Genomic DNA, 23,825 nt, shown 5'->3' with positions numbered 1-23,825 from the left:
TCATCACTGATTCTCTTTCCTTTCACAGTGAAGGGACATATAACACCAATTATAGACACACAAATAGCTGTCCCTTACCCTCATTCTTGCAACCACTTTTCCTCAGACCATATAGGTTTGGTGTTGTCACATTATACTAGGAACCCTACACTAACTTTTACTAACAAGATCTGCATGTGTGTTCCATATTTCAGTCTGGACTGATGTCTCATAATACTCTTCATATTATTATTGTGTCTGGAGCCTAACTACACACAGGTATCCACCACATCAAGTTCTTTCTCAAATGAAAAACCATACACTTATCAAAAACTCTTTCAAAGACAAGGGTCAACATGATATAGCACTTTACAAAATGTAGTGATTTCACTCAATGCCGATGGTTGCTTGAAATACAAAAGAGTTGAGTGACTAAACAGCACACATCTGTAATTGCTTGATCATAAGCAAACGTGGATGAATTCACTACAATTTATGTAAGACATAGGTACTGACATATTAGAGAAGAGGTATGGAAACCTCAACACCTGTCTGCTGTGACCTAAAAAAATGGTGGGCGTATTCACATAAGATTGGTAATATTGATGCTAAGGACAACAGGTCCTGCTGAAGAACTACGACTAAGAATCTACAAACAAGGGAATCTCTAATCAACATTCAGGGCATGTAATAAAGACACTAAATGGGACAAGGATTGACCTCAGTGGTTTATGTAAATGAAGATGGCTCAGTCTTTATGGGATTTAGATTATTGTAAATAAGCAACCGATATCGCCCATTGTGGTATTTTGTCATCTATTATATCTGAGCGTTCCAAAGATGTTTTACCAATGCAACGAATGTATCACATTACATCCCAACAATTGTGAACAGAAATCTTATTTTCTGTGTTACGTTTAGACACAGTGGGTTTCATGCCTATGACAAGCAATAAGTCCAGAAGAAACATATCTGATTTGTCTGAAATAGCACAATTTTCGATTGTGAAAGCCCCATGTCAAATAAGGATTGAGTAAAAATGTAATTCGATGTAATTTAGGTTAGAATACTTCACTTAGCGCCATGTTTACGCTGGGTGAAAAGAATTCACTACTTTTAAAGTTCAAAGGAGGTATGGCACCTAACTTTTCTATAATTGTCTTACTGGTTTTAGAGGTCGAATTGTCATCTTTACCTTTGACACCATGTTTGACATCAATATTGGAAATAATATTCAGTGAGCCAAACAGTTGTCTTTTAGTATGCGAAAGCTCAATATTTTTCCAGCCAATTAGGATAGTTTTGTTCTGAAAATGTTAACATTATAGGCATTTTATCCGGATGTGTCTGAAATTGGATGAAAAGCACCCCACTTTTTATGAGATTCAATTCACACAGAATTGTAAAACCAAACAAAGGTAAACATTATTATTGTTATTACTATTGTTATTAATGTAAACATGTGTGTTTTTTATTTTGATTTAAAATTTATATTTTTGAAGTTAATTACTAATTGAGCTGAAAGGTTATAGCAGTGATTGATCTACTACGGGTATTTAGTGGATACATTTCTGTATCAGTAATTGATATTTCCAACAGTCAGAGAGTAGGGAGAGTAACACAGAAGGGAGGGAAATAGGATGAAAGCAAGAGAAAAAAAAATCAGTTCTAGTGTACCATTCAAAAGGACACATGGCTTGAAAATTGGGCTTTTTTCAAACACTGTACTATTTCTGAAAAACAAGTAATGAAATGCTGGACTATAATGTTTGACGCTCTGTAGTAAAAATACAGAGATATTAAATTGTGCTGTTACGAATTTAGAATTTTAGGGAACAAAGTGCCATTTGCTTTGTAAAAAAAAACTTGTGGAGTAGGGAGATACTGTGGAGATAAATCTGTGCACCAGTTGTTTCGGCTGTCATTATGATGATGAAAAAGTGAGAGACAGAATGAGAAAAGTGATGTTACAAGTCACCTAGGCCACTCCATAGTGCTACTGGGTTAACCTATTTGAGATTAATGAGAATCTAGATGTACTTTTGAATGCAGATTGAAATGTGTCTGCTACATTAAACATCTCACCTCATCCTCATTTAGAAGGTGCCACATACCTTGGGCTCATCTTTAACCTTTAGACAAGCAAAATTGAAACGCTTCTTCATCCTCCTATGTATTTCCACCTCGTATAATTCAATATAATCACTCTCCAAGCCCACTCCATCTCACCCTCCTTGATGTTTTATGCTCCAGGAGCTACCTTGCTGTTATGAGTTATGGCACGTTCAGCAAATTATTGGGAATATGCCATAGCTTTAATTCTGATTCTAAATTGCCCTCTCGAAAATAGCAATCCTGATACCCAAGGCAAATGAAGATGCGCTGCCTTAGCTTTAGTTCGGCAGTATCTACTAGAGGGATGCACTTAAAGTGGTATTTATTTTGTCTGGGTTCTCCTTACAAGTTGGACGGAACTGTGTCCATTTGAAGATTAAATAAAGCTCTCCTGATTATCAGTTTCACGGGAGCAAAACCACTTCCATTAAAGCCTACTGGGTTTTTGCACTCATTTTCTTATTTCTGAAATCAGGTGAAAAATATGCATAGGAATTAGTCCAGAAGAGGGGAAACTTGTAGATTTGAACCCAGAAAAAACAGATTCCAAATATTGTGTGTCCATATCAGGGCTGCAAAAACAAAATGGGTATCAATTTGGGTGTTGGGAGCAGCCAGAACCAGTTTCTCCAGCACTTTCACCTCCAATTACCAGCTGCCTTGTAATGTGGCCATTATTGGTTTTGCTCACCATTCAATGAAACCCCGTCATTTAAAAGAGTCGCATACTGATTTGAGAGGAGGCATGTGGGTAAATCTGAGAATCATTTTTCCTCTTTCTATGTGTGCAGCACACATAGAAAGACGTACACCGAGGAGAAATAAAGACATTTTGGCTTGTCATGCTTCACCTGGGGAGTCATAGGTTCTTGGTGCATTCCTAGGTCTACCAGTTCTGGTAAATAAGGGAATGTGTCAAAATCAAGGGATGTTGCGTGGTGGCAACACCCACTCAAAACCCATAAACAGGCCTCCCTGGCACAGAATAATGAAAAGCAGCAATTTGTGCTGCATTGCGTTACTTGAAATATATGGAGCAACTCAAGGCCAAACAAGGTGGCCTTGCGAGGTTTCATAAATTTCATTTTTCAGTTGTCACTCTTGTACCACATTGCGTAGTGCACGTGCGAAGCAAAGTGGCTCATAAATATGCCCCTAAATGCAGGTCAGATACAAGGAAGTAAACAAATATCTGCGTGGGTACTCCGAATATATTAGCCATTTTGAACCAGGTAGTAACTTGGAATCTTTCACTCACTCTAACCGTTTTTTTGTTTTTTGTTTTAACAAAAATTAGAAAGTGACTGATTGATTTATAGGTTTTCAGGTACGTGAACAGCCTTAAAATATGGATTGTTTTTTTGAAGATCGCATTTTATCAACTTTTATCAAAACGTTTGCATTATAGTTTACGTATTTTGGTTTAGGTTTGCAGTGTTGCATTGCATGCTCGTCTAACCTTTCCTTCACTTTAAAGCTTACAGAGGTTATGCAGTGCGTAAAGACCACAAGGCTCCCAAAAATAAGAAGATGGAAGACTTAATTACTAAATTTCAAGCAGGTAATGGTTTTCTTATGTGTTTATATTGTAGCATTTTTTCTGTTTTTCGGGGGGGACATATATTTATCAATGTGTGCATTTATTGAATATACTTCTTTGTTCTCAGTTGCAAGAGGATACTTGATTAGAAAGAAAATCATGGACTCAATAAACAAGGAAAATGAAGCTGCAACTACAATTCAATCTCATTATAGGGGTTTTAGGCAAAGGAAGAGTTTCAAAAGGAAAAGGTAACATTAATGATGTATGGATTTTTGTCTCAAAAGTAATAATGTATCAAAGTATATGATTAATATCTTCATATATTTATAAAGAACAGCATACTCCAAATAGAATCTTCTTGGTTTTTAAAACAACGAAAGAGAGCATTAGAAGTAAACCACTGTTCCTTTTCAACCAAGCCAAAACTTAGATATGTGCACAGACCTTCCAAATATTATATTATATGACGAGTGTTAAGACATAGCGTCCATCAAATGACACAAGTGACACACCTTACTCAGTCCAAATCCGTTCTGGGTGCTCTGCACCCAGTTCCAAGGCTGCAATTTTGCAGAGTCACACCTTGATCCAAATAAAAGAAACCAGTTGTTGGTTTTGCAACAACGAATCGATACCTTTCCCGTGCTCTGCAGATGACCTCCCTCTCATTACTTCCCAGATGGAAAGTGTACTGTGTACCCTTGTGCTCGCTAATGGAACATACACTGAAAGTTGTGCAATGCTTCAGTAAAGCTGACACATTTTAGAGTTGCTGAGACTGAGTTACCAATGGTTTTTCATTCTTTCTGCAGGGGACCCAGTTGTGCACTTGTATTTATGACATTGTAGCACCGAACATGCCTTCATGGAGATCACAACTAGCCATCGGATCTTGATGGCAAGAGTTCTGAAAGTCAATGTTTTTTTTTTAAGAAGGTCAGCCTGGTGCACCCTATGCCAAAGGTGTATTCACACCTAATGCTGATACAACTAATTTGTGAGAAACCACATTGTAACTATGGGTTACCATATCATAGTAGATCACTCTCTACTACTAGCCAGCTCCATTTTATGTAAAGCAGTAGACTTAGATAAGGTTGCCAATTTTTGAGAAGCCCTAGCACCACATACTGCAATTTGGTGACAACTCCATCAGATCACGTGGTTTTTGTAAAGAGCCACACAAACGCAAAATTACATCTTTTAGAAAGCCACAACCAATCCATCCAAGGTCATTATCTTTATGGAAAATTCCACCTCTATGCAAGACTGACATTTTTCAGTAGTAAACAATTACCCCCAAGATCGTTATTTTGTTTTGAAAATAATTTTTTGAAGGATGGCCTTCTGGAGGGAGTATCAACACCACACGAGGCTGCCATTTGTGAGGAGGCCACACAATGAGCCAAGATCTCCATTTGTTATAAGCATCACCATCATGCACAGCTGCCATTTTGTGGGGTGCCCTGAGATTATGATTTTTTTTATATATATATATATATACATACATATATATATATTTTTTTCTTTTTTTTTTCAATGAGGAAACAAAAGGTTACAGGGACGTAGTCATTAGGTTCTAAATTGACTCACACAAAACCTTGAAATTCAGGCGTTATAGTTAATTATTTCAAGTAACTATAACTCGCACCCTCAGTTAACTATAACTGGCGCCCTTGCCATGCACATTTTTTGATCAATAATTTTATTGCAAATGTTGCAGTGATAATATCAAAGATGCCAAAGAAGGGGTCATCAGTGATATAAAATGTGGAGTAACTAGCTGCACATGGCAAAGGCACAAGTTATAGTTACCTTTGGCTGTGCACAGCGGGTTTTGGCCACCGGGCCTGGATGGCCAGGCCCAGCGGCCAAACCGTCTGCATGCACCCAAACCTTGAATGAGTTGGAGACAGCGGTTGGTTTTATTTCAGTTGTTCTCTGGATTCACAAATCCTCAAGTGGATTTGCGAATCCTCCGTGGGTCCACTGATTCGCAAATCAGACAACAACAAAAACTAGGCAATGTTTGCCCACAAGGTGTCCTATGTGGTCAGGATACCTGTATCCTGGCCCCTTATTGTTTTTTCTCTCTTCTTTTTCCATCCTAGAGCCAATGCAACAAATAAAATGGCGACCGCAACTTTTGTTGTCAGGTTGCAGCTAGCCAATCAGATTATTCTTGTGGTGTGTGGATTCACGCACCTATATATCTATTTTCTTTGGCCTTAAATTACTCCTAAACTACTGAAAATATTTTCACGAAATCACAAAAAGCATGATGTGTGCAACTGAATCTATGTGTGTGCCAAATTTGGTGTAATTCTGTTCAGTGATTCGGGCTATAGGCGTGTCTAAAGATCCTATGGAAAAATTAATGGGGATAATGTGTTTTTGCCCCCCCCCCCCCTTTTTCTTGTCCCTTGCCTGACCGATCACCCTGAAAGTTTCAAGACAGAAGCTGAACTTATCAAAGTGTAAGTTATGAAAAGTTCCTGAAGATTCATCAAATGGCACTAAAGTTATTAGCAAAATAAAAACTACCAGTAGGTAGTTATAGTTAGGACCTAGTTTCCATTGAAAAAGCATTTTTGACGTGGTTATATCTTTGGTGCGTTTGACGGATCTTCATTAAATTTTACAAAAAAAGTGTGCTCCAAGGACTTGTACTTGGAAAGTTTCGGAGTGATCAATCAAACAAGGGTCGAGACGAAGAGGGTAAAAAAAAAGTGTTTTCCATTTTAATTCCCATAAGGATTTTGAACATAACTACAGCCCGAACCAAACAACGCAATAACACCAAATTGACAGAAAGGTAGCTTTGGGTCCAGAAGGCATGCTTTTTCGTTATTTGGTGTAAATTTGTTCAGTAGTTTTCGAGATGTTAAAGAGAAAAGAAATCTAGGTATCTAGAGCCCTGGATCACGGTCATCTCATGCTGAGGCTGCCAACATCAGGAAATGATGGTAGCCATTTTGAGACTCGGCTTCAGGCAGGCAGCAGGCACGCACAAACCGGGGCTGAGAGCAAGGAGAAAGCAGTGAGAAAGAGGGAAAGGCAGGCTGCAAGCTTGCACAAAGCGGGGCTGAAAGCAAGGAAAAAGAAGTGAGGAGGGAAAGTCAGGCAGCAGGTGCACACAAAATGGGGCTGAGAGCAAGGAGAAAGCAGTGAGAGGGAGGGAAAGGCAAGGAGTAGGCATGCACAAAAACCAGGCTGAGAGCATGGAGAAAGCAGTGAGAAGGAGGGAATGGCAAGCAGCAGGCACACACTAAACATGGCTGAGAGCAAGGAGAAAACAGTGAGAATGGGCAAAAGGTAAGCAGGAGGCATGCACAACACCCCCAGTTTTTGTGTACCTTCTCCTTGCTTTTCCCTCGAAGACTGGGGATGGCATGTGATTGGATGCATGCATGGGGGTTGGGTGCACACGAGCATTTGGTCGCAGGCCAGGCCCTGTGGTCAACCCCCTCGATGCATTAAAAAAACATAGAAATTCATTGAAAAAAACAAAGCTTACAGAGATTTTAAAGTTAGGAAATAGAATTTAAAAAAACAACTTAGAAATTCAGCTGTTATAGTTAGTTATTTCAAGAAGCTATAACTCATGCCCTAAGATAACAATAACTCACGCCTTAGCCATGTACTGTTAATTACTCAAGATATTACATGACATTTTCTATGACATCATTGATAATATCACTGTATCATATGCTGTAAAATTGATGAGAAAACTGCATGGTGAGGGTGCAAGTTAGTTATTTTAGGGCACGTTATTGTTTTTTGAACTAACTATAACAGCTGAATATCAATGGTTTTGTGCACGTATAATCTGAATCTAACTATAATGTCCTATGAACTTTTCTTTTTTTGTGTGAATATAGATATAGATAGATATCCATTCTCAGAGTTGATCAATCTCCCAATGGTGTTACCATCAAGTTGCTGTTTTTAGTACTGTTCATAACACAACAAGAAATCATAGGTCCTTGCCTCAAAGAGCACTGCACCACCACAAAGAAGAACACATAACATTACACAAATCTGCCATTTGGTGATGTTACAAACCTTTCATCCGCATGATCTAATAGTTCACCATGCTACAAATCAGTACAATTTTTAGGTGAGAGCCCAGAGGAAACTTTCACTTCTCCATAGTCTCAGAGTAATGAGGAGGGTACCCAGTAGGTGTTTGCCTTTTTCCTAGGGAAACCATTATTCCACCCCAACAGTTTCAGGGCATGAGGCACTGTGGCATGAGCCGTGGGTCTTGGTAGGAAGAAAGCAAGGTTAGTTTCAAAATATCCATAAGTTCATCAGCATTGTCTGAAGATTGGCTGTTGATGTCACAGACACAAGATGGACCATATTTTAAAGTTTACCCTGTAGCAGGGATTAAAGGGACATTTATCAAGCCACTCTCCTTTTAATTACTCGGGACTACAGAGGAATTATTCACAATTTGGGGCCTCATGTCCATTGAGTGTTTGTGCTGGCAACCCCTCTGATTAGGTAAATCAGAGGGTTTGCAAACTCTAAAACCCTTTTTCAAATGTACTAAATTAATATTATTTTATTTGGAATCACTGAATGAGTTTAGAAATGGTTTCAGATTCTATTTGGAAAGGGCATGTTTGGCACCTCTTCCAAGTAGTGATTCTAACCACTTGTTGTATCAATTTGTTTTGCAACCATAGTCTTGCTGAAAAACATTGAAAAGTTTCCCTTTGTGAATCATGAAAAATGTTTCAGGGATTGACAGTGATCCACAGGACCACTAACGATACTCTGTGAAACGTTTCGAAAAAACAGTTATTTTTAGAAACTGTCCCATTTATTTTAAGGAAAACGGGCAACATTAAAAAAAAAAAAAAAAATCTTTAATTAACACAATCACAAACTTGTATGGTTTGCTAGCCTGTGCAGGGCACCATCCCTGTGATAGTGGCTGATTGTAGCGAGTTGCAAAATTGATTGCAAACTCCCTAATGTATATTCATTGGGGAGGACATTCTACCATTCCCATCCCCTTATGATTCAGTGTTTTGTGAACTGACTTATTTGTACATAGGTCAGTATTCAAAATCTTAACTTAAAATCTTAAACAACGCTACCAAACCAATGGCATGACATTTAGCTCCAGTCAAAATACAATATAGGCATGCTATTTGTATGTAGTGGCAAAAAGGCGAAATGAAGACACTACTGATAGATTTCCCAAATGTTTACACATGTGAAAAGATTTATTCACACAAAGATCTCCATGTGAGCAAATCTTATGAAGGGGTGAGTACTGGGTGGTTAGGGCTTGAATGCCCAGTGAGTCGGTGCACACTCAAAAACCTAAGCTTTTGTGACTGATCACAAGCTTCTCTACATCCCTTTCAAACAATAGAAAGGTCAGAAGCGTACCCTTTGCAGGGTACCAATTTCCAATTGGAAGAAGGGAATACTGCCAAAATTGGTGTAGGGGCTGGACTTTATCCATAGGATGAAATATATTTGCTATGGGGAAAAAGGAAAATATAAGCAGGTATTGCAGCACGCACTCAGCAGACAGATTGTAACATGAGCAAAAAATACACACCCTAGCTCTTTTTTCCTCCTTTTATGTGACAAAAGGGCTCGTCTTTCCCTTTGACAAAGTGTGGGGTGTAGACAGTATGGAGAAACTTCAACGGTAGGAAGGTATTTCTTTAACCAGTGCAACTGGACACAAATCAGGAGCTGCCCCGCTCTGACCAGATGCAGCTTTCTTTTAGCGCTGGTCAACAATTCCACCACTGTTCCACCACTGTTCTGTCTGGAAAAGAGTGCTGGTGTGCTGGGCGCATCAACATAGCATTGACGCAGGGAGCTGGCTGTCACGGAAAGCTCCATTTAGGGGCCTTAAGCATTGCTTAATGCATTCAAAGGGAGCATTTTATTTGGCTGTCCGGCTCTAACATTTCTTTCCAGTTGCTTATAGTAATTAATATTGTTTTTTTATGAATTTCTGAACATTGATTGGCTCATCGGATTTCTTTTATTTACTTTTTTCTACAGTGATGTAAAACATACTGTGCCAGCTGTTTCTTCTCCTCGCATTGTAACATTTCTCATTATTTTCTAGGGAATCAATGGAAATGAAAAAACACAATTCAAATCGAGCTCCTGATACAATAACAGAAGACAACGACATTGTGCAAAACAAAGAAATCGACAAAGAAATTAAGAATTGTGACACTGACGCCAGTAAGGATGAAGCAGCTATTTTAATTCAGAGTAACTACAGAGGATACAGAGAGAGAAAGAAACTAAAAGAGAGACATCAGGATGTAACTGTACAGGAAGTGTCACCACCCACAAGCATAGAAACTAGACAAAATGTAGAGAAGGAGGATGACATTTCCATAGAGAGAAACGAAAAAGCTGCTATAGTTATTCAAAGTAATTATCGTGGATATCACGATAGGAAGATATTGAGAGAAGAAGGGAAAATACCTGCAAAGAAAAATAAAGCGGGCGTTGAAAACAGATCACCAGACCAGGATCTGGTTGATGGTCAGGATCAAGGCCACCATACTAGTAAACTTTCAGTGCAAGTGACAACTGATTCTAATGAGAGCCAACAACAAAACCACGTAAAAGCAAGCGAGGAGAATGCAGAGGATATAACACTAGTAAACAAAGACTCAATACAGGACAGAAACGAAACAAAAAATCAAAGTGAGCAAGAGAATGCAGCAGTAGTAATCCAAAGTCATTACCGGGGGTATAGGCAAAGGGAACAACTGAAAACAGATGGTAAACTACCCAGCAAAAGCACACCTCAACAAAATGAGAGGGCATCTCACCAGGCTAAGAAGGAACACAACAATAGCTTCAAGACGGAAGAACGTGAATTAGTTACCTTTACTTCTCAGGTAAGAAACCAGTTGGTATCATTAAATGGCCTGGAACCTTTTAATACACTGCTGTACTGTTAGTGTCCTTTAGATATGTTGGTCTACATTTTGAAGTACATTTAGTGTTATGTTGGTGTGAAGCAGTTGATTTTAGCGCCCCCTCTGTGGAAAACGTGTTGCTTTATTTCCTTTCTAGATTTGTTTCCATCTGTATTCAAAAATATATTTTTTCTCCTCTACCTTCGTGATTATCCATTGATAATATATGTATGATAGTTCAAGTTTCATCATATGTAAACTGGAATTAAGCAACAGCGATTATGTAGCTATATGATACATGATAATGCTGGACATTTAAAGGCAATGTATACATTCTGTTCCTACTTGAACATTTGGAATCTTGCTATCAGTAGGTAGAACATCAGCCAAACAAAGCTGTTATAGGTTTTTGCATCCTTCTTTTATTCCCCAAACAAACACAAGCTGAGCTCAGCTTGTAGTTGAAGATTCAGAAGATATATACATGCCCATCGTTAATGAAGAAAGAGTGCTCAGTTGTCAGAGTTCTTTGAGTGTCATAGTGGCTGCACAGTGCATCCAAACTTAACACATGCATGCCTCAGGGCACTACTAAACTTGGCTGCAATGGGCAAGCGGTCGATGGCAAATCCAAACAGGATTACAGCATATCTCCTTTTTTACCTATATTTTGAGTTAAAGCATTATGGCCCTCATTACAACCCTGGCGGTCAGTGTTAAAGCAGCGGTAATACCGCCAACAGGCCGGCGGTAAAAAAAATTGGATTTTGACCCTGGCGGTTACCTCCATCCAAGACCGCCACTTTAACACACCGACCGCCAGGGTGGTAATGGCCGCTGGGCTGGAGACTTCGGTCTCCAGCCTGCCGGCCGTCATAATCCCACCCTCGGGATTACTACCTGGCCTACCACCATGGTTTTCATGTCAAACTTACCGCCACAAAAACCATGGCGGTAGGCACTATCAGTGCCAGGGAATCCCTTCCCTGGCACTGATAGGGGTCTCATCTGCCCCCCTCCCCAGAGTCCTCCCTAACCCCCCCTCACTCTCCTTCCCCACACATATACACACCCACGCGCGCACCCATGTACACACATGCATACCCACCACCACCCACGCATGCACACATACTTACCAACACACCGCAGCACACACCAACATACCTTGTCTCACACATGCATTCACAACTCACAATCACTCATTCACGCATGCATCCAACACAACTCACACCCACATGCAGGGCATACCAAAATATACGCACACACACCCCCACATACACACAACACCCCCCCACCCTCTCCGGTCAGAGAACCCGACTTACCTGCTTGCAGGGGGTCCTCCGGCTGGAGACAGTCGGTGGCACTGCTGTCAGCAGCAGCGTCCACCAGCAAAACACCGCCAGACCGTATCATTGGTCATGATACGGTCAGCGGTGTTTTGCTGGCGTGGCGGTGCTGCTGTCAGCAATGCCGTCTTACCGCCTCCAGGACCGTCAGCGGTGTTCCACCGGCATTCTGGCAGAATACCATCGGCGGTCATGATACGTGTAGACAGCTGGTAGCCACAGTGGTGGTATGTTGCCAGCTGTCGCCGTGGCGGTAGGTGGTCAATACCGCCAATGTTGTAATGAGGTCCTATGTTTTGTTTAAATTTGGAATCCCGTTTTCTTTTTCAAGGAAGTCAATTTTAATATGTTAGCTATTTGTCTCTGAATATGCAATAAACAACAAGCAGATAGATGGAACTCTTGAATTAATCTCCGCAATTGCACTGTCAGCATTCAAGTCCATTGTTTTTCACCCACCATGCCACTTTAGAGAGAAGCCCACCTTGTGGAAGTCAGAACTTCCCAGAGAGACCCCCTCCAGAAGAGACCACATGCAACCTCAGGCTAGTTTTGTCCTATTTTGAGCTCTTCAGTAGAATGTAGCTTGAGTCTTCTCGCACAGTGAGCACGGGATTCATGTTTAGGGATACCTGTTGCATGTAGGACATCAACTCAAACAAACTACAAAGTAATCAATGGGACACAAACTAATCTCAGCGTACAGTGAGATGCATTCCAGTCTATCATTTGTGACCCACCATGCCACTGTAGAGAAATTACCATCACAAACGTCTTGAACTATGGTTTTCAGCCTTTTTGGGGAATGGGATCCACAATGTCCTGAATCCCACTGGAGGAGGGGTTGTAGTATTACCTCCCAGCGCTTTTTACATCGCCAATGCTACCTGCAGTGAGGGACACGTTCCAACCTCGTTTGGGTCCTGGAACCATAACACCCAGAGTCTCACTGGAGGAGAAGATGGGACATTTCCTCCCAGCACTTCTTACAATGTCAGTGCTACCTTCACTGCAGGATGCTTCTCAGTCTTATTAAGGTGCCTGGAACCACAATGCCCCGAATCCCGCTGGAGGAGGAGGCAGGGCTGGGTCTACTGTCTAAGTTCTAGCTCTCAACTTTTTTTTTACAAGTTAATTTTTCTGGATAATTGGTTGCTAATATGGGGAAAAGGAGAGCTCCTGGTGAAGCACTACACATTTTAAGCACACTATAATTGACAAAAATGCTTGAGAGAGCTGTAAGAGCAATCTCTAATAAAATTGCATTAACAGGGTGCAGACTCTCACTGGACATAAAGCCCGGAAATTACATTCAAAGTTTCAGCAGAGGAGGTGATGGGATTGTAGGAGCAGTCTCCCTTATAGGTATGAATAACATCTCTGAGAATATTTTCGAGCCTGGCCCAAGTCTTGTTTAACTTACCACTGTTGAGGTGCTTTCCCTTAGTAAACGCCACCTAATAGGAAAAGGAAGAGACAGTAGGGGCCAGTTCCTATACGATTCTCCTGGGAGCTAATTAAAGATCCTTTTACTGTAAGCTATATTGTTGTGGCTGCACAAATTGAATCCCAGCTGAGTGCTGTCTGAAATCCTGAACTTTAGAACAGAGTTCCCCCAGGGATCAAAAATCAATGGCATTAATGGTTCATATTAGCTGCCCATCTTTTGTACCACTTCCTGACAGGTCCTCTACTATCACTTTGGGGAAAACTTTAACTCAAGGGGGGCCCAAATTTAAGGCTACTGGCGATAAAAGTCACCCATGTGAAGGACAGGAAACTGTTATGTATGTATACACATGATGGCCCAGAGTCGTCCTTAAATGTTGCTTTGGAGGGTGGATGGGAAGGAAATTTCCAATCAGTATCATTTACTTACAGCTTAGACTGTAGCCTGGGTCAAACCAATCGAATCATGGTCGTACCTAGAAGGGAAAGTACTGATCTTTCCCCCGTTGCTAGCCCGTTTGTCTTCTTTCTCACGGGCATCCTGTCTTTGCAGAGAAACCTTGCTTGACCTCGTAACAAAGTACTGTATTGATTATTTAAGCTTAGGGGTTTCCAGATGTCCAGTTGCACTAACATTTTAATGATGAGGAAAGTGAGCTAGATTGGCCATTCACAGAATGACATCCAGGGCGACTGTATTATTATCAAGTTTAGTATTGCTAGTTACCCTAGGAACTTACATAGCCTAGAAGTTGGGCTCATTCAGCTACACCGATTGTTACCATGTCCTTGGCATACTTTTATAAACCACATGAACGTTTAGTGCTACATGGAACCTGGCAAACCATATTCTTTTGAAAATGTCACAACCCGCTCCAAACTTCTACATTAGTTCTAGTGACTCAATTGTTACCTCAAACCATTTTGGTGTTTTACCAGACTTAAATTCTATTGATTGACTCTCGTCACATTTTGGCCTGTCTGAGATCAAGGGCTCCACCATATCCTGTGCCACCCTATTTGATCTTGTAGCTTCTACTTATGCTTTCCCATTTTTTTGTCATAAAGCAGTTGGAATGTCACAAGGCTAGGGCCCGGATTACAGAAGGCAGAATGGAGATCCTTCATCAAAAAGTATGACATCAGGCTTTTTCAGAAAATATGGGATACAGGATTAGTGACTCAAAAAGGATTTGTTTGTAACTCATTTTCAGCTAACTGATATGGGGGGGACATATGACTCTTTATCTGATAAACATTTATAATAATCATTTTACTAATCGAGATAATAGTAATTCTATGCACCTATTCAATTTTATAGCAAATTTGTAATCCGACCATCATACTTCTGTACCAAATTGTATGATATGTGGAGATTTGAACAGAAAACGTGCCCCGAGATTCGTGAGGTACGAACTGATGCTCCACTTTATCTAGTTATGAAGCAAGATCAGAGGGAGGAAGAGTTTTGGAGGTACCTTGACATACGATTTGGCAAGTTCATTGGAATATTTGGATAATGGTGATGAGTATCCGCCCACATTTTGAGAGAGTGGGTCACACAACAATAATTGCCTGTATATTTGTCACTGAAAGAACCTAACCCTGCATTACTAGTGGCGAAATATGGGAAACTACTGATAGCAATTATAATGCCTTATTTGCAGCACTGTCCCTGCCGTTGCAGAATCACTTCACCACTGAAGGCCCTGGAACAACCACCTGTTCGGGATAAGTGTGGGGTCTAAGGTTGCACTGGCACATGCAAAATCCTAGTGAGTGTCAGGTAAAATTGCTTTGCCAGTAAATGAGTACTTTCCTTTAGTGTCTTTCGGATATGAACAATAGACCCAAAATTCAGTGTCACTTTGGGGTGCTTTGTTGTTATATTAGAACATCCCTTTTAAAGCCGGTGCAGAGAAATCACAAGGTAACTAGGTGGTTGACTCATCATGTTCACTTGCCAAAAGGCAGCTCAGAAAGGCACTTCTAGTCAGGCCTATGATCCCGCATGAGTTGGCGAGTGTCAGACAACAGTATAAATAGCAAATCAAAAGAAGGAGGGATGGATTTAAAGATGAGGATTAGGATTGCCTTACTACTGGTGCTAACCAAAATGGTCTCAAGTCCTTTTGGGCCTCTCTTAGGCAATGTGGGGCAAGGGAAGCTCCAGACAAGAAGTGATGCTGTCATGTTAATGCCAATGATTGGGTCAATCACTTCACCAGCATATATTGCTCGCCTGCTGTCAATCCTTCACTTGGCACCCATATAGGGCATTGGCAGGGACACCACCATAAACTACTATTTTCAGTCAAAGAAATCATAGTGCTATTTCTACAAGCCCTAGCTCTAAAGTTCCTGGGCCAGATGGGATGTGTATTGGTCTCACAAAGTGTACCACGGAGGTTTGAGCACCTCTTCTTACTAATGAATATAATAACTTGTCCCTCAAAAGTTTACCAAGATTTTGGTCCCTCCCAACAATAGTGCCAATATTCAAGAATGGTAATAGGTTGAACCCGGGTGCTACCATTACATCTCTCTGATAGATATTGCAGTAAAAAGCATTAACAGGTTTTTTTTTTTAATCAGATGCGGGAATGGACCCATGAGCATAATGTACTGTTCTTTAGTCACTACAGTTTCAAATTGTGACTGGGTACAGTGGAGCACTACCTTACTCTCCACCTCATCGTGGGAAAATACACCATTGCTAGGCGCTGCCCAACAATACGCAGCAGTTATGAATTTATCCACTTTTTTTGAAAGCATGAGCCACACTAAATTATGGAGGATATTGCTGGATCTGGGCCTTGATGTTGCCTTGCTACAATGTTTGTGCACACTTTGGGACCAGGCTAAATTTTGGCCCTGATAGAGCTTAGCAAAGTTTTTAGCCTAGAACGTGGCCTGATGGCCCCACTGTTGTTTATCTTATATATTAATAACCTGAATCCTTTTTACTGAATACCCCTAGATATGTTCCAGAAATAGGCAGTGTGGCTATTTCTGCCTTACTGCACACCGAAGATGTGGTTCTCATGGCTCGCATGCTTATCACACTTTGTTGGTTGGTGGATTGCTTTGTTCCATTTATGGCTAATCTAGATTTGATGACCAGCTTTAAGTCACATATCATGGCTTGTGCCCCTAATTATTGCAGGGTGCCCTTTAGAGTATGTGGGGGGAACAGCGATTAGACAGCATGCACAGTTTTCCTTATTTAGGTAGTGCTTGACAGCTTGGAAACATGGGGCTCCCATATCTCAGCTAGTACCTTAAAGTTAACTAGGGCAGAAAGTGTGCTCCTGAGTCTTCCCTGGCCAGTAGGGTGCCAGGCCTAGGCTCACCTTACATCCATTTATAGTTCCCGGAGTGCTGCTACTATCTTCTGTGGTGCAGGAGTCTGGGGTTATACTAATACCGACCCCTTAGAGATAGAAGAGAATCTTTTCTTCAGGCGTCTACTGAACTAACCTCCCAATAGCTTGCATTTCATTTGGCATGGCAAGCTTTGTTTGCCCTACTTGGAGACTTGCATTAAATTAGCCCTAACTTTACTGTGGATTTTATTATGACTCAACCTTGAGTCGATATTCAATATGGATATTATAGGAGAATGCCTTCAGTTAGACAAGGATTTAGTTTTCCCCTGGATAGCTTATGTTGAATCTTAGCCGCCCGGAGATGTTTTAGTCACCATCATTCATTAGCAAAGGGGATAAAGAGGCTGTGAAATCACTCTCTATCTGGATAAGAGGTTAGTGCTAAGGGAGGGGACTGAATATCAAAAACTACTGTACATAATTTAAATTTGAGAATAAATATTGGCATTGAGCACTACCTTCCTTGGAAAATAGGAAGATGAGAATGCTTGCGCGCCTGGTACTTAGTAAGTAAACATACAAGGGGACGTGTATAGGCTAATTAACCTTTTGGATCGCATTGAGTATCCTAGCCATATAGTGACCAATGCTATCAATATACACTATAACTCATCAATAATCACCAAAAGAATCATTAATAATTAGACAATGATATCAACATTTCATGAATAACCACAACTCAATATACATTTAACAATTTTTATTTCCCTATTAGTTACAATTCTAGTGGTTAACTCAAACTTTATTCAATTAGCTCAGAATTCGTTTATTAGCGACCACCAATAACATGATCTGATCAGAACTTGAGAGAACATATTCTCTAAGGCTTCACCATAAGCTAACAAAGATGAATATGTCAACATCAATAGCAAAGTTCAGCAATCAGTTTCTCAATCATTTGTCACTGTCAACGTCACCCAAAGAATCTTACATAACCCAGATTAGCATTTAGCATGTGGGACTTCATGCAAAAACAAATTAGATACGTGAATTTGGAAAACATCTAGCTAAGAGAAAACTATAAAAACAGCACAGTTGGTACCTAGAAGTAACATTGTCATAGCTACCTATCCAAGGAATGGATCAGCAACAAAGTTAGTCTTTGTCTTCAGGTCATTAATTGATCAGCAACCTATGAGGCTGTCAGCGCATGAGCCCAATGACAGTATCTCGAAACGCGTCTCTTGACATCATCAATTCTCCCCTCACATCTGAAGTTTTAGCCCCTTGTCATGACTTTTTATTAGAGTTTTTCAGTCCATCCCCCTAATTCCTAATTAATCACCATATGTGACGCTACCCAATACATTCAATTCTACAAATCTATGAATTCTAGTATTTCGCTGTTCTCAGTTCATTGATTGGTTCACTGTACGATGTCCTCATCATCCGGTGCATCAGGTATCGAAAATGTTGCATCTTCCTCTTCAGTCTGTGTCCCTATTGTTTGAGTCCTGGGAAAGTACATCTCGTCTACTCTACACATAATTGTATCAATTTGATTCCATCATCTTCTGTCCGTCGGTACATTGCAGAAAATTCTAGCTAAGCAGACTTTAACATTGGGTGGTTCAAGGTTCGTTTAACATGGTTGCTTTCCTCCAGCATGCTCTAATATTTCAGCTTCTGCATGAGGCCTGGCAAAAACTAGATCACAACTTCGGCTAAGTTAACTTTACAATATAATGCAAAACATACATTATACACCTCATTATGGCACATTACTATTATTATTATACATTTTCATTCTTTCACTCCTTTTTAATCATTTTAATAGAAATTCGTATAAGTGGCTGTCATTCTTTGTGGGCACATTTTCAAACGTGCACATTTTTTTCTCTACGATTCATTTCTCTCTGAACTTTTTGTTAATCAAAACACATAAACATTCATTTATAATTTCATATTAGCATTTGTGCTTCAACAGTCCCTCCTCTGATGACTAAATATGTAATCACACCATTCTTTACCATCATTGCACAATTCAGTTTCTGCTGTATTTTGTCTCCTCCTCAATTCTTTCCCATAAATTATTTCTCTGTTTTGTTCTTCCCTCCTCTGATTATTTTGAGATCTTTTCAATTTTATCTTTTGACATAATTTACATTAACCCCATATTCCTAATTTGCAAACAATCACAATTAATATTCCCTGTATGATGTATAATAATATCCCATTCCAAATTTGACTAAACCAATTTCCCACTTAAGCAAATCCTTTCCCAGCCTTTTCCCAAACACCTGTTTCCTTTGTTAACGCGTCCCTTTATGTCAATTTATACACAATAGGACTCGTTTTAGGCCAATGAATCTTTTGACCCAGTGGTGAGACACCGTAGGACGAGATAACTGATCAATATGTCAAGCAATATATCAATGATGTCACCAACATTTATCACCACAATACACTTTACTTTGGATAAAGACATTGATCAAACTGTCAACGCAACCATGACCTTTCAGCCATGAATAACCACACCCTTTGATATAATTTTATGAATTTTATTCCCTATTGATTACAATCTACTAGCAGAAGTGTCAATCTCAGAACCAAGAAGCATAAGAGCATAGTCACAACATGGCAACTGTGATAAGATTTCATTAATGCGAGAATCACAAACATAAGAACATAACACGGAGTAAACATAGATCAGGATACAAAGAATATTACGTAAGTCTCAGTTCAGCATAGCGCAACGTCAGTCTTTGTCTATTTATGTCAGTCAGAGTGATCACCTATCTTAACCACTAATTAGCATCAGCATGTTGGGCTTCATGCAAAATAATTTAGAACACCAATTTAGAAAACATCTAACTATGGCCTCTATTAAAAAATACAGCAGTTGGTACCTAGAAAGGAAAAGCAAGCAGACAGATTACAATAGCATTGTCATAATTACTCTCCAAGGATTTAGTCAGCACACAGGATCAGTCTTCGTCTTCAGGACATCAGTCGAATCGCCATCCGTTTTACTTCATCTAGAGGACAAGGGACACTTCCCTCATAAGGAGGAGAAGCATAAAAGGGCAGTCTATGGGTGAGGATAGTTTATTAAGTCTCAAAATCACCAAACAGAGTGACAAAGTTTCTGGATAAAATCGACAGCATTCCCTACCTAGTTCCCCCTGTCCCTTCTGTGCCATGAGTTTTTATCCCTTTTTTGTATCACCTTCCCCCAAAACTCTATTGGTCATTTACTATACCCACTATCTTTAACCTATCAAATTATACATTAGGTAATTTCAATTGTCACCCCACGATAATTTACAACACTTTGATTGGTCTTCATAATTGACGTCTTCGTAGGTGGCACATCCTGGGTTACTTCACCGTTTTGGCACGTTTCTCGGGTCATAAGTTCCTTTATCCATTGTCAAATGTCCTTGTACATTCTTTCATTTACTTTTGTTTCTATTTTGTATATAAAGTTATGCCAAAGCAGCAAGCATGCGGATGGGAACGGTATCACAAAAGATACATGAATCTACCGAGTTGGAAGAAAAGAATATTTTGCAGGGTCATGGCCCTTTACAAGTCAGCACACTGAAAAACAGAGAGAAATGCTTTAATATGAGAGCTAGGCAGCCGAGTCTACAACTTACGCTAACTTAAGGCCTATGAACTTTTAATACAAACGTGATATCATAAATGTTAATACAAATCATAGCATGAACAGTTTTACTTATCATTGTTAGCTTTACGTATATAATTTTGACCACACACGTTATAGTCGAATTTTCAGATGCATATTTTAAGCATTACTCTAATTATTATCGTTTTCTATGCAGCATTATTGATCTTTAATATAAGTATTTCACGTCTAGTATATGTAATATTTAAACTACGCTCTCTCAGTCCCTCCTCTGATGACACTCGTCATCACACAAACCTTTCCCTTTGTCCTTTCACTCTTTAATTTTTCACCTTGCGCATAATACTCATTTCAACATCTTGCCCTTTATGTGAACTTCCCAGATTTCATTAAACATTTTCTCTCTTTCACTTTCTTAATTTCTCCTGGTTCTTTTAGTCCAATTTCTCTTATTTTGTCATTAATTTTGCATGCCCCCCATAATCCTAATAGACAGACCAAAACAATTAATAGACCCATCAATATTTTTGCAAGTACCCCATTCCAAATGCTGGTAAACCAACTCCCAACTCTGGCAATTCCTTTTCCAAATTTCTCCCAAACACCGAGTTCTTTCAAATCCTTCACATCTATACTATCTCTAGTAAGGTTAGTAAGCATACTTCTAATCTTTTTACTGTTATCCAGAATGAATGGGCAACAATGACGCTCGTTGAGCATCTTGCAGACCCCTCCACTCTTAGCTAAAAGAATGTCTAAGGCAAGCCGATTTTGAAGAGTCATAGCTCTTTCTGCAGCAAGTTCAGTATCCATCAGGAGTATAGCCCCTGTCAAATTTGTCAGCATGTTATCCACTATAGTAGACAACTTTTGAATCTTCATAGAATTCAAGATAACCCCTACTGAAGGGATTATAGCTCCGAATATATCACCAATGACAGCCGCCACTGATTCTCGTTTTTGTCTAGGATGTTGTAATTCAGACGTTTTAGGTATCTGTTTTAAGTCATCAATCTGATAAATCTTTGGGAATACTATTCCCAAATAACATGTCCCATACCATCCCCTAGGTAGACGGTAATAAGCATTAAGCCCACAGATGTAATAGATCCCAGGGATCGCTGGATCTTGTCCATTCAGCATAAAGGTCCATTTACTCTGAAACAAAAACACATGCCTGCACTCACTCGTTCCCACAAACAGGTTGTCCTGCTCAGATTTCGGTCTATATATACAAATCCTACCTACATGTAATGCATCTATAGCTAATTTTCCTTGTGTCTTGATTGCAGTGTAAGCATAATCATTTGCGTATGTGCGTTTTCTAACCCTTTTTCTAATCTTTCTTTCAATGCTTTGCGTCTATCATCAGTGTGATCTAAAAAACTTTTCTCAACAGGTGATAATAAGCAAGTCAAATTATTGCGCTGTGCATAAGCAGTTCCGAATGTAAGCGTTGGCTCAAAGAATCCCCTAACTATTTTTATATCATGTTCCTTAGCTAACTTGTTTAAAAATTCAATCACAGGTACAAAAGAAAACACAACATCCAAGTTTGAATAAAAGTTTTGCACATGATCTTGATTATAGAATCTTGTTAGTAGCAAGCTGCAACTAATCCCATAAGTAAGAGGGAGGCTATGGTATGTAACTCCCTCCTGCACAGATGAAGGAATCTTAGTGCATACATAACAATCTTTCGCATCCATGGTTTCCACATACTCATTTAGTAAGCGATAGAAGACATTAGTAGAAAGTTCCCCTTTTGCATTAGTTCCCTCATGCATGTGTCTTGCATCCTGCTCAAATCTTTCCCACGGTGTTAGTGTGGTAGTTTCAGGTTTTGAAGTAGCATTAATAGTTTCTTTCTCTATCCATGGCATTCTCAAAATCACACCTACAATTCTCACTGCACACACAACACCTATTATAAGTCCTAGCCAACCACACACTTTACTTCCCTTGCTACTACTTCTATTGTAAGCCATGTTTGTGTAGAATCAGATAGTAGATCAACAATCAACTTGAGGATCATTTAGAATATTCTCTTGCTTTCTGCGTGTATTTACAGCGTCTTCACTCACTCCAGGACCCTTTTGTCAAATCAGGTTAGCAGCTTGTCGTAATCAGGTCTTAAAAGTCAATCCATTTCTAGTGTCACTTTCGGTAATTTATAAAGTCTCTCTTTTTTTTTTTTTTTTTTTTTTTTTCAAATTTTCAGATTCTAACCAAGATTTCCTCAGATTCGTTCAGGTACTGTAGTATTGGCCTGGTACTTCTCGATCAAAACAGAATGCTAGGAATTCTTGTTGCCATTCAGATGTTGTAGCATACGCCCATTCAGGACCTGTATATCTTCTGTTTGCAACTCTTTTTCTTTTCAGCCTTCGTTCACCCTGTTGTTCTCCTTCACTTAGATCTTCCACTCGAGATGTATCGTTCTCTTCTATTATTGTGTCTTTAGATATGTCTCTTATCTTGAGGAGTGGTTTATCTGGCCAGTTATCACCTTTATGCGTCTTCTCTTGATGTGTCTGTTCAGGACGCTGGACAGCACCCTCCTCTTGTGATATGGCGTTTTCACTTGATGGACCTGCAGCTGGCTCGGGAGACTCTGGTAGGCTCTGATTTCTCTCCACAATTTCTCCTTCTTCTTCTTCTTCTTCTGGGTCTGTGCCGGGTTTGAGTTCTAACCCTTATTTGTCTACTTCTGGGAGAACTTCTCCTTGATTTAGTTCTCCTGCCGCCTCTACTGAGATAGGCACTCTGTCACCTCTCTCCAACTCGTTGACTGCTTGAGGGAAAAGGCTGTTCTCAGTGGACTCTCCGGTAGTCTCAGTTCCTTCTTGACTGTTTTCTGGCCCTGAGACTTCTCTTCCTGAAGTTGTTGTGCTGGAAACTTCAAGTTCCTCTTCAGCAGGACACGTTACCCTTTTCGTGTGACTGGCATGTATCCAGTTTGGAACTCCGGCACACTTTACAGCAGTAGTAGTTGTCAAGATTACTTGATATGGCCCTTTCCAACGTGGTTCTAGACACGATTTTCTCACGTGCTTTTTGACAACCACCCAGTCACCAGCTTGTAGAGAGTGGCCTGGATCGCCAATCGGTGGCAATGTGTTAGCTTCCACCTGGTGAGAGAAAGAGCGAATCACATCAGCCAAACCCTTGCAGTAATCCAATACCATATCATCTGTAATATTCACTAGCGCATTTGCAGGTACTGCTGGTAATCTCATAGCTCTACCCATGAGGATTTCATGGGGGGATAGTCCAGTTTTCTTGTCTGGAGTGTTTCTCATTGACATCAGCACTAGAGGCAAGGCATCTGGCCATTTCATGTTAGTAGCTGCGCACATTTTTGCCATTCTCGATTTTAAAGAACCGTTCATTTGTTCTACTAGTCCTGATGCTTCGGGGCGGTAGCTACAATGCAGCTTTTGTTCGATGTTAACTGCGGCACACAGGAGTTTAATCACCTCATTGTCG

General features: G+C 40.0%; 1 protein-coding gene across 1 annotated transcript in view; it reads left to right on the top strand.

Moving 5' to 3' along the window:
* The window catches only part of MYO3A (myosin IIIA), a 1,274,985-nt gene that overhangs the window by 797,015 nt on the left and 454,145 nt on the right, over nt 1-23,825 (top strand). Inside the window, exons 27-28 of the mRNA XM_069211361.1 lie at nt 3,762-3,885; nt 9,747-10,539. Of these exons, the coding sequence (XP_069067462.1) occupies nt 3,762-3,885; nt 9,747-10,539 (917 nt within the window). The remainder of the gene's footprint in view (nt 1-3,761; nt 3,886-9,746; nt 10,540-23,825) is intronic.

The sequence above is a fragment of the Pleurodeles waltl genome, chromosome 10 (genome assembly GCF_031143425.1).
Source record: "Pleurodeles waltl isolate 20211129_DDA chromosome 10, aPleWal1.hap1.20221129, whole genome shotgun sequence".
In the NCBI taxonomy this organism is placed as follows: domain Eukaryota; kingdom Metazoa; phylum Chordata; class Amphibia; order Caudata; family Salamandridae; genus Pleurodeles; species Pleurodeles waltl.
Note: the sequence above shows the minus strand (reverse complement) of the source record. Positions and strands in the feature narration are given on the sequence as shown.